At 38.3% G+C, this 12,171-nt stretch overlaps 1 protein-coding gene across 6 annotated transcripts in view; it reads right to left on the bottom strand.

Moving 5' to 3' along the window:
- Positions 1-12,171, bottom strand: part of FTCDNL1 (formiminotransferase cyclodeaminase N-terminal like) — a 90,580-nt gene that overhangs the window by 46,442 nt on the left and 31,967 nt on the right. Inside the window, exon 4 of one of the 6 annotated variants that reach the window (XM_032755044.2) lies at positions 10,298-11,697. The exons of the other annotated variants lie outside the window; for them this stretch is intronic. Within the exon in view, the coding sequence (XP_032610935.1) occupies positions 11,462-11,697 (236 nt within the window). The 3' untranslated portion in view covers positions 10,298-11,461. Of the gene's footprint in view, positions 1-10,297; positions 11,698-12,171 lie in introns of those variants that run through there. 6 annotated transcript variants of the gene reach the window in all.

Genomic DNA, 12,171 nt, shown 5'->3' with positions numbered 1-12,171 from the left:
AGGCTACAAATTTTAATTTCTTTCAAATAAAATTTATCCTGCCAATACCTTCTCTTTGCTCAAAAACAGTATGTTCTCTAAACCTTTAGACTTTCCATCTAAATTCCAAAAGAATAAGTACTTCCTTGAAGTCATGCCCAACACCATCATGCCATCTCCCTATATAAACATTTCAAAATTCTATATCTGGTTTATGAACCGCAGATCATCCTAAAAGTAGTAAGGCAAGAATGAACAATCATGCTTTGAAAGAGAGATTATATTTTGTAACCCTCTCATTTTTTAGTCACTTAGTACCTGATTTTTTGTTTGTTTGGTTGGTTGCTTGGTCGGTTGGGTTTTTTTTGTTGTTGTTTTTTTTTTTTTGAGACGGTCTCATTCTGTTGCCTAGGCTGGAGTGCAGTAGCACAATCATGGCTCACTGCATGATCCTGCCTCGACCTCCTGGGCTCAGGTCATCCTCCCATCTTAGCCTTCCAAGTAACTACTACAGGTGTGCACCGCCATGCCTGGCTAATTTTTGTAGTTTTTGTAAAGATGTGGTTTTGTCATGTCGCCCAGTTTGAGTTTGGTCTCAAACTGCTAGGCTCCAGTGATCCGCCTGCCTTGTCCTCCCAAAGTGTTGGGATTACAGGCATGAACCACTGTACCCAGTCTTGATCTTTTTAAGTGCACATATTAAAAGAATAATTAGCCAGGAGTTTGAGACCAGCCTGAGCAACACATCAGATCCTGTCTCTACAAAAACACAAAAACGAGCTGGGTATGGTGGCTCGTGCCTGTAGTCCCCTCTACTTGGGAAGCTGAGGTGGGAGGGCTGCCTAAGCCCAGGAGCCAGAGGCTGCAGTGATCCATGATTGCACTACTGCACACCAGCCTGGGTGACAGAGTGAGACCCTGTCTCAAAAAGAAAAAAATAAGATAGTAATTACTCAAAAAATGAGAGTTGAATATGGAACTTGAGCGTTCATTCAGGAAAATCCAATCAAGTTCATTTTATCTTTTTTTCTCATAATAATGAAAGACGGTTCAGAAACCATGGCCATTTTACCCAGCTGATTCAGAAGAGCTTCTAATGTTCACAAGTTACTAGCATATGATACAAAGTAGATTGTCTCGAAATTGTAACGATGACTAGCAATATAAGGTAATTAAGGATAATCTATGAACATTTGTTTGTTGTTGAACAAAGAATGCTTTCAATTTTCCAATACATGGCTGCAACTAAGCCCTTTGTAGTTTCTCCACATCTTCACTGCCCAAAAGAAAATTTTGTAATGACTAATAATTTTCCTTAAAATTTCAGTGAAGCCTTAGATTGGATCACATGAAAACACCTCCCCGAATCTTCCAGAATTCCCCAATGTTTTCCTTTATAGCATATTCAGCACAGTTCTTGCACTCTTGGGGTGTAAATCCAACTAATGCTCTCCCTTTAGTACCAACTCCCCGATCCTTTGCCAACTTTTTAACTTGAGTTTCTAGGTAATGAGGAGACACGTAAGAAAACTGGTCACCAAGGACAGTGTAAGACACATATTGGAGGTCTTCTGAGATTTCTGCAGCTTCTTGGTCATCAAAACTCTCCATGTTGCAGGCTATTTCAATTTTTCCCTCGTGGGGAAAAGCCATGGCTTGGACACCCTTCAATCCATTTGCATTTGAGCCCCGAATGGCACTAGCGATCTCTCTTCCTGCAGACATGTCTTGAGAATCTATGGTAATGCTGCAGTTCATCACATACGGGCTGGCACCAACACCTAGAAAGGCATGTTAATCAGGCGGAACAAAAGCCTTGTTTTGAAGATTCTATTCGTCAGCCAGTTTTAATCAGAGGCATTTCCTTTACTCAGTTTTATTTAAAAACAATACAAATATTTCTCACCGTCAACTCCAGAATTTTCTAAAGATAATATTTTTTCCATAACAAAAGTATTTAGGCTATAATCAGGTAACTTTATCTACTCTAAACTATCTAAAGGATTTTTTTTTTTCCTAAAAGAGCTCAAACTTTCCAAAATACCAACAGAGAAAGAAAAGCACAGTTAAGAGCTAAGTGTCATCAGCAGCAACAGGCCTTGGACCTTCATTCATTTCCAAGGCCATCTCCATGGGGGCTGGAATTCAATGACAGGCCTAAGAGTCTCAGAGACAGGAGTAAATCACACCTCTGTACCCACCACTCCCTCTCTCCGAAACAAACACCTGTCATTATTGAATTAGGTTAATATCAGATTAAAATGAATCTCAAAACCAGTCTTAATTAGGGAAAGAGGTCACTAAAAACTAACAAACAGCCTTGGAACTGGGAAGAGCAAAGGGACTCAGGTGTTTTGTGATGATATGAGTTTGGCAGGGTTTGGAGCCAAACAAGACAAAAGAGTCCCCTCACACAGACTTATAAACCTTGTGCCTTTCTCTTTGTACAACCTGTTAGAGGCACCTCTTTCTTCCATCCCCAGCTTTACAAGAGGCTGAGATGGCCATTGCCACTCTAGAGCCCTGTTACTCTAGAGCTCAGGGGCAAATGTCCTGCCTTTCGCTGTCTCAGGGACGGTGCAGCTCACATTACATAAATAGTGTGGCTCTAATTATAGTTTACACTATAAGATGGACAACTTGGTTAAATTAGCATTGGTATAAAAAGCTTACATTTGCAGTTTCCTCATTTTTGGGGAACCTTACATTTCTAAAAGCAAAGTGAAGCAGGGATTGATGAGGAATAAAGGACTGACCTCATCTTCAGCATGTGACCATTCCTTAGCTACTATTTCAACATTATTTTACTGTCATTACTTTTTCTTGCTACTTTCAAACTTATTGCTCCTGATGTCAGTATCCATCAGAGAAATGCCTTCTGGGTTCACTTTTCCCTAGACTATGATGGTTTGGGGGCTTTGTTGCCTAGCCTGGCTACTCTCATACTAATAGATGTTTTGCAGAAAATCAGCACACGGAAACCACATTTCATCTTTTTCCCACACATGTACATAATGAAACATTTCAACTCCCGAGGCTGGGCCTCTTCCTCCTGGGAATTCTGCAGGAATGAATCAGATTACAGTATTTCCCCATAATGCTGATTTCATAAAAATTAAATTTCCTAACAGTCAATACATCTCTCTCTCATCATCTCATGTCCCAATCACTTACCCTAAATATCTTTAAGAATTATATCAGTTTTAACATTGCACAGAGTATAATTGGAATTTTTGTCAATGTTAATGTTGCCACTCTTTAACAGAAAACCTCCAAACATTTTTCTCTCATTTAACCCCCCAACAAGTCATGTTACAAATAGTCTTATGTCCTAAAATCTAGTGTACATATCCTATTTTGACTCAAGGAATGGTAATATCTTTACCATCATTCCAACAAATAGCTGGATCACACTCAGGTTTTGCTGAAGAGTATGTAACACTGGGGGTTACACCAGCACAACTTTTCAAAATCCTTACCAGGCCTGTAGTGCTTCACCATTACGCTTTGCTGTCCCATAGTTTTGATATGCCCAGTCACATTCAGTTATTCACATGCAATTCATCAGCCTGGGAGAGCAAGTCACTTTCAAAGGAAGTTCCTGCATATGGACCTGGGGCTTTCCCCATGACATGGGTCATTCCATCCCTGTAGTCCTGGGAATTTTCCAGATTCCCTCACCCAGCAGATTCCAAGACATCCTCTACTATCACATGTCTAATAACTTCCCCTTGTTAGTAGAATTTCCAAAGTTGATCATTCTTGCTATAAATGAACTCACTGCCTAAGATAAATTATTAAAGATAAAGTAAGTTTAGACATAAGCCCTAAGGACAAGAGTTCAATAAAGAACATGACATGTACACTGTTCAGTGTCCCAACACCAACTTACTTGATTGAAATGAAACTCTTATTTTTAAAATTCCTTCAAAAGCATAAAGTTCATTTTTTTAAGCAAAATAAAACATCAGAAATAACTTTCATATGCTTTTAAATAAAATAAGAGGTAATCACTTAACACAGAATAATCATTTTTCAAACAGGCCCTTGTTATATGTATTTTAAATTCTTCTAGTAAGCTTTAGTTACACAATATTTTTGTTTTATTACTATTTCTTATCCAAGTAGTGATAAAACAGAGACAGTTAATGAATCTGAGATGTTTCTGACCTAACCAGGGTAATAGTTTCCTTTCCAAGGTGGGGAAACTTCTCTCCCTTGGAGGGTGAAAGAAGAAAGAAAGAAAGAAAGAAAGAAAGAAGAGAAAATTTCTCTTTCTGCCCAAATTCATGCTTTTCCAATTTCCTCCATTTAATCCTTCCAAGTCAAAACTAATACGGTGATCCAATTATACTGAATCAAATTCTGTGTTTAAATCCAGCAGTCCCATTGACCTTATTTAAATGCTGAATTTGATTTTTTATGTTAATTTAAACCTACTAAGAAGGTATTTTAAATGAGAGAGATAATTAATCCCAGCAAATCGTATTTCTAGTTAAATGTCATATAATTAAAGTAATTCCACTTTTTGCTCTAAAATTAGAAACCTGATGTGAAAGTTAGTTTCTCAGTTTGCAGTTTCGCTCCACTCCCGCCTCCCGCAGATTGGCACTCGGCTGCTCTGGTGGCAGCACGAATCCCCTCACTGCAAGGCTGAAATTCCAATTTTCTTCCAACACAACTGTCACAACGCCCTGAAGCAAGCTAAAAACAAGGAAAAAAATCTTTGGTATGATTTCGCTTTCCATGTGTGCTTTAATGAAAAATTTATCATTCTAAATATTGGTGTTTACTCCTAGTTAAATACTTTTTCATCAAAAAGAAAAAGAAACTGAGATTCAGTTGCTATTATTTCACAAAGAAATATAACAGGCCTGATGTTTTCCTGACAATTCTGTTATTTTCTTGTGTGGAAACACTGTATTTATCATATACTGTACGGCTGGTGATTTAGATATTGTTGAGACCTTATGGTGAACTGATATAGATGTAAACTCTTTATGCCAGACTGTTTAAGCAGAAAAAAACCAAATGCACTTAATTAACATCTGATGTGTAGCTTTTGCAAACACAAATGCAATATTTGTGTTTGAGCACTGGCAGTAATGACTGTGAACTATGCTATTAATGTCTGGTTTAAAGATGCTTGTGGTAGGACCATGTCTGGAATAACACAAATAAAAAACTGCATTCAGACAAAACAATAGTGAAGAGCCCATCAGGAAAATGGAAAAGCAGCACTCAGAAGAAACACATGTATTTTTTTTCCCTTTAGATCAAAATGATTCTCAAAAATGGTTCCAGGCACCATCATTTTCAATCAATTAAAGGTGAAAGGATTCTTCATATTTTAACTCTACAGAAAAGAGTTTCACTTTAGGAGGGCCAAAGTTGTTTAGGGGTGTCTTCAAAAGTTCCATTTATTATATTATACTCCTCTTTGGTGGCCAGTATTAAAGCATGCATGAGGAAAGAGCTGGGATGGTGTTTTAGGATATTTAGCACTTTTATATCTAAAGAGAAAACTTCAAATTTGTGGACTGTATTACAGTTTGAATAAATAGATTCTTTTCAACCAATTCAACTCCCTCATTAAATACTTTGTTGCTGGGCTGGGCGTGGTGGATCATGCCTATAATCCCAGCACTTTGGGAGGTCGAGGCGGGCGGATCACAAGGTAAGGAGTTCGAGTACAGCCTGGCCAATATCGTGAAACCCCGTCTCTACTAAAAATACAAAAATTAGTTGGGCATGGTGGCGTGTGCCTGTAGCCCCAGCTACTCAGGAGGCTGAGGCAGGAGAATCACTTGAACCCAGGAGGCAGAGGTTGCAGTGAGCAGAGATCGCCTTGCCACTGCACTCCAGCCTGGTGACACAGCGAGACTCTGTCTCAAAAAAAAAAAAAAAATACTTTGTTACTGAAAACCTGGTGAGTGCCAGGAACCATGCAGGTTGCTGAGTATAAAAACAGGAAGAAGGTTAAAATAAGGTAAAACCCTAGCCTAAATGTGGACTTTGCTTCAGAGTAATAGACAGAGCAAGGCAACCAGACTCAGAACTCAGGTTCAAAAACATAAACAGTCATTATACCAGAAACAATTAGTTATCATTATATATTGGTATTTTAAATTTTTTAGACCATGCACTAAAGGGAAACCACAGCTGAAACAGGACATTTGATGACTAAAGCCATAAAACTCAAACATAATTGCTAAGTCCAATGCTCCCATGGCGGGAAGAATGCAGGACTTGTTTCCATGTGGCTGAATCCACAGAAAAGAAAGCTAAGTGAGAACCATGTGCCACAGGGCTAGGAAGTACTCCCGTGGGTCCAAATTCAAGTTCCACCTGAACAGGACACTGCCTCTGCTCAGCTGTCTTTCTGTAAAATGGCTATGACGTTTCCTTGCTCTGCGAGGCATTGTGAACCTCATTTAAATCTTTCAGAGTAGAAATAATTCAGAAGAGATTACAAACATAGGTACAAATTTACCTCCCATAATGAAGCCAGTCCAGATAAGAGGGAAACTCAAGTAACTTGCCTACTCTCAGGTTTTTCAATAATAGAACAGTGCCTTCCCTGAGTTCAGGCAAAGTCTTAAGTCCTTCATGTTCCAGTTATAGGTTACATGCTTAGTGACACATTGAGACTTTAATTTTTCATCATCCCAACTAGGCTTCCTAGCCAGCATCAGCAAATAATTTTTAAAAATAGGCTCCTTAAAACAAGACTCATTCTAAAACTAGAAATTATTTTTCAAATACCAGATAAAGTTTTGGTGTGGAGTAAATTGGAGTATTCAATGTCAAGAAAAGTGCCTGATGATGCATTTCTTATTTATAGTAGAAAGAAGTAAGCAGGAAAGTGCTCAGTAACCCATTTAAATAACTAAACAGAAGCCCCTGATTCCAAGATGTACCAATTACCTCCATCTCTGACTCCTAGGGCATCATATGAAACTACAGTTCAAAGAATTTTCCCCACATTTTTAAACAATGATGCATACATGCAGGCCATTCATACAACATATCAGACAGCAGTGTTTAAATTACCCCATAAATGTTTAGGGTTTTAAATATATATGTATAAAGTATTTATTTATAGATCTAAAAGTATCAACTATTACTGCTTTGCCCTTATTTATGTTCCCCACAAGCTGGCCAACTACAAACTTTTAAAAGGAATTTGGCTTAAAAGATTTTGTGTGTTTGGCACTGACTATGGGTGTTAATCATTTCTGAGCTCACTTCTTTTTCTCTTCTGTTTATAATATTCTTTGGGAACTTCAAAACAGAAACCTGTTTCCTTATAGATTCTGCTTCCTCTCCGGTACTGTGCAAATTAATTTGTCCTGGATTGTTGACTATACTGTACAGTTGATAGCGCCAATCATTTCTATTTAATTTTTGTAGGAAAAAACATAAACATAGCAACAATGTGTTGAGGTTTTTCTGTTTTGGTGGGAGGGAAAAATATGTTGGGAAACACTGACATAACCAAAAAAAAAAGTTAGAAAAATATATAAAGCCAATTAAATTTAAACAAGTGGGAAATCGCTATTGTTGGGAACCAAATTCATTGAAAAATTAGATGAATAACATTTCTACCCTAAAGAAAGAGATGTTATAAATTCTACTTCAGTAGATATTGCTTCAAAAAATGAAAGTGATTTATGGCCAGGCACGGTGGCTCATGCCTGTAATCCCAGCACTTTGGGAGGCTGAGGTGGGCAGATCACGAGGTCAGGAGTTCGAGAACATCCTGGCCAACATGGTGAAACCCCGTCTCTACTAAAATACAAAAAATTAGCCATGCATGGTGGCGTGCGCCTGTAGTCCCAGCTACTCAGGAGGCTGAGGCAGGGGAATCGCTTGAACCCAGGAGGCAGAAGTTGCAGTGAATTGAGATCACACCACTCCACTCCAGCCTGGGTGACAGAATGAGACTCCATCTCAAAAAAAAAAAAAAAAAAAAAAAGAAAAGAAAGAAAGAAAGCAATTTACTTCTTTCTGGATTATTTTTTAAGGAAGAATATGTGCAATTAAGGTAACCTAATATTTTAGTAGAAAGTCTTAAACTCTACTATCTGGTGTGAGGAATATTAGAAACTAATTGTTTATTCACATCCCTTATTCACTGATCCTCCTTGAAATACTTTATTTTTCTGCTATTAGCACCTGCTTTGAGCCTACTAAATGATGGGCAAACAGACTGCCCAAACTTGGCAAACCGTAATTTTCTTGTTTCTTCCACAAGCTAAGGTTTCCACCCTTGGTCATGGGTACCAGTGAAAAAAGGCATATAGGGGAAAAGCTGTGCTCCTTTTCCCTTCTTATCATGAATACACCATCAAATATAATCTGAATACAGGTACTGAAACTTAGCTTTTATAAAATTTACCACTGATAAATCTTACTAATTACCCTTCAGGGAAGATGATGGAAATAATCACAGGATTGATTTAGAGATATTATGAAAATATGTTGGAAGCTTTAAGAATTTAAAAATGTTTTTCTTATATATAATACAAACAAAATATGTACATACATATTTTACAATATTGAGATCACGCTGCCTATACTACCTGGTTTCCCTTGCACTGGCTATTCCCTCTGCCTAAAACCCTCCTCCACATCTCCACATGGCTAGTGGCCTCACTCCTTCAACTCTTTGCTCTAATATTGCCTTTACAATGAGGCCTAATTTGGATTATTCCACTTATAATCACAATACGGCCCCATTCTGGAACTCTTAATGCCCTTGTCCTGTTCAATATTGATTTTGGCTGTAGTACTTGTTATTTTCTAATGTACTATATAATTCATTGTTTATTAAAGCTTTTATTTATGGTCTGTCTCTTTGCTCCTCCCCAACTACAATGTAAGTTCTTTGAGGACACATTAGTTCTATTTTGCCCACTGGTGATACTGCTTAGCACATAGTAAGTACTTAATATCTGTTTCGTTAACTAATTTAACTGCAAATTCTCTCTACATTAGATTGCATTCTCTATTTCTGAAAGTTCTTCTAAAACATCATGCTTGAGTATGCCATAGTTTATATAAACATTCCCAAATAGCAAACATTTCCATTATTTTCAGTATTTGCTATTATAAATAATGCTTTGCTAAACATACTTGTACATATACCTTTTACTATTTCCTTAGGATTTATCTCTAGATCTAGAATTTCTGAAAGGCAGTTATATACATTTTTAGAGCTCTTCGTACATATCACAAGCTCACTTCTAAAAAGTTTATACCAATTTACACTATCATTAGCAGTGTAAATGTCTCTAACTACATCTTCCCCAGTATTAAATATTACCTTTAAAATATCATCTTTAAACATTCGTTGTGCCAATTTTGGCATCTTAATGTTTTAACTTGGGATTTGCAGATTTTTATGAAATTTTTGATGTAAATTACAGATCTCCACGTGAGTAAAAACAGAGAATAAAATCATGGGCAGGCACGGTGGCTCACGCCTATAATCCCAGGACTTTGGGAGGCCAAGGCGGGTAGATGGCCTGAGTCCAGGAGTTTTGAGACCAGCCTGGGCAACATAGTGAAACCCTGTCTCTACAAAATATACTTGGAAGGTTGAGGTGGGGGAATCACCTGAGCCCAGGAGGTTGTGGCTGCAGTGAGTCGAGATCGCACCACTGTACTCCAGCCGAGGCAAATGCCATGAGACCGTGTCTCAAAAAAAAAAAAGAAAGAAAGAAAAAGAAAAAATCAGAAATCCCAATGTGTTGACCATTTCAAATCAAACAATATAAAATAGATAATGATGAAGCAGAGACACAGATTATCCAACCACAGGCAAGTGATAGATCAGATTGGGAAGCAATCCTCCCTTTAAACAACTACATATCAAGTTTGTTCTTAGGAAACTAAACATAATTAGTGATAATATTAGCATTTGGTCTTTAACTCACATACGCTTTTTATATCAGGTTAAAGTTTTTCCCAAATATCGACCCATTTATTCTAACAGCACTGCAAAAATGAGGATTAAGTTATTCAAGTGTTTGCTTAACCTAATGCTCTCACAGCAGTATACCTATGTCTAATTCCCATCCACCTGACTGCAATACCAGTCCACCTGGCACTGAAGCGACTACATCTGCGGTATAATCTCTTCAGTCTTTAGGGAGGCTCAAATTAGAAACCAGGAAATAGATTTCTGAAAATTTAGTCATAAAACTTTACACTTCTCCATTTGTGAGACAAATCATGGGAAAATATGTGAGGTTCAAATTGGCAGAGAGCAATCAGTCTCTTCCTTTTTTCTATAACAAAATGTTGAATGAAATACATTTATAATATCACTTTTATTAAATCTCATCTTCATAGGGAAGAAAAAAATGGCCCTTTAGTACTGTGTTGGGCACTTTACAGACATCATTTCGACTTCACAATAATGAGAGGGAGACATTATTACGTCCATTTTATAGATATGAGAACCGAAGCATAATGAGACCAAGGAACCACGGTCACACAGCCAGCAAATAGCAAGGCCGGGATTTCAGCATAGCCCCAAAACCTGTGCTATTTTTTTTAATGCATTGCTCTACTTGATTATAGATAATATTTGTTTAAGATCAGAATTCTGTGCCAGGGGCTAGTAACCAAAGACCTATGTGTAAATGATTCTGCAGGGCTTTGGCAGAGCTGTGCCATGAGAAGTGTGTTTCTTATCTTCGCCCACCTCTCGCTCCTTGGATATCTAGTATTTTGGTAATTGCTTAAGTTATTGACTGACCATCAAAATGTGATCTTATATAGTTTAATTTGTGGCCCCAACAGACATTTGAGAATGAAACAATTAAGACTCAAATAAGTGACACTAGGATGGTGGAAGTACAGACAACAGGGAGGAGTTCCACCTTTTCCTGACGCATCCCTTAGGGGTGGGGCAGGGAGTGAGGGCAAGAGCAGCAGAGGAGGCAAAAGTTGATGAGAGCCAGGGGAAGGAATAGTTTCTTTTCCCAGTCTTGGGTCTCTGTATTCTAGAAGTCCATTATGTAGAAAAGCTTTTTTCCAGGGTTCTTCTAGAACTGATTTCCAGCTGTAAGCACCAACTTGGCTACACTGATGTTTAAGTATTGAAAGACCTTCCTACCAGCTAGAAGTGATCTCTCCCTAAGTCCTCCCTCTCCAGGTGTCTCCATCACACGCCAGGACACACCCCACCACCATTCACAGACAGGGGCCTCCAGGACCCTGCCCCAGTGCCAGGAGCTATGAGCATTCTTTTCATCAGTGATCACATTGCAGGGCTAATGATATATCTTGAATATCACTTCTGGTGGTCCTCATCAAATACCTGACGGGAGCTTCTAGGCTCACAGGTTAGCTTAAAAGGGCCCAGGTGAGAGTAACAGCAGAAAGGAGAGCCTCACCCATTTCAAGAAGTAGCCACCCCTATAACTCTTCCTGCATTAAGAGGGTGTGACTCATAAAGGGAACCTCAAGTTTAAAAAAAAAAAAAAAAAAACAGAGCAAAGCAAAAACCATGCTCAGAACCTGTTAAACCACATCTTCGGGCAGGGGCAGCTCCCAAGTCAGGCTGAAGAGCACTGAAATCCCTCCTCGTGAACCAGCCCAGCTGCTTCCTTCTCTGGACAAGACTGCGCTTCTCAGGCAGGTCAGCTTTGCCAAAGAGAAACACGCTGCAGCCAGGAACATGCAGCACCAGATCATCAGCAAGGCCTGTGGCAGAGGGAATTTTAACCAAAGAAAATCACAATCAAGCCAAATTTTAAAAACCAAAGCATATAATTTTTTTGCTTGGTAAAACATATTTAACATAGAACTCATCATTTTAGTCATTTCTAAGTGTCCAGATCAGTGGCATGAAGTTGCACACTGTTGTGCAACCATCACCACTAAAGCACATGATTTATACAAATTTTAAACATCAAAGCTTAAACATAATGAATGTTCCATTGAAGTTAGTCTCACAATAAAAGCTTGCCTTGATACAAGGAGGCTTGAAGTTCTAACCCATTACAAATCTAATTTCACAGTGGAAATGTATATGTAGGATTAATGAAATTGGTGCCTTCAATTTTTGAACAATGTTATAATAGCCTCAACCTGTAAATATTGTTAGAAGGTATAAAAAGTTAGGAGGGCAAGGGCCAGTAACCACACTGTCTAATACAGTAGCCCCTAGCTATGTGT

Source organism: Hylobates moloch, unplaced genomic scaffold (genome assembly GCF_009828535.3).
Source record: "Hylobates moloch isolate HMO894 unplaced genomic scaffold, HMol_V3 SCAFFOLD_1, whole genome shotgun sequence".
Classification (NCBI taxonomy): domain Eukaryota; kingdom Metazoa; phylum Chordata; class Mammalia; order Primates; family Hylobatidae; genus Hylobates; species Hylobates moloch.
This window is presented reverse-complemented; position numbering and strand designations above follow the sequence as displayed.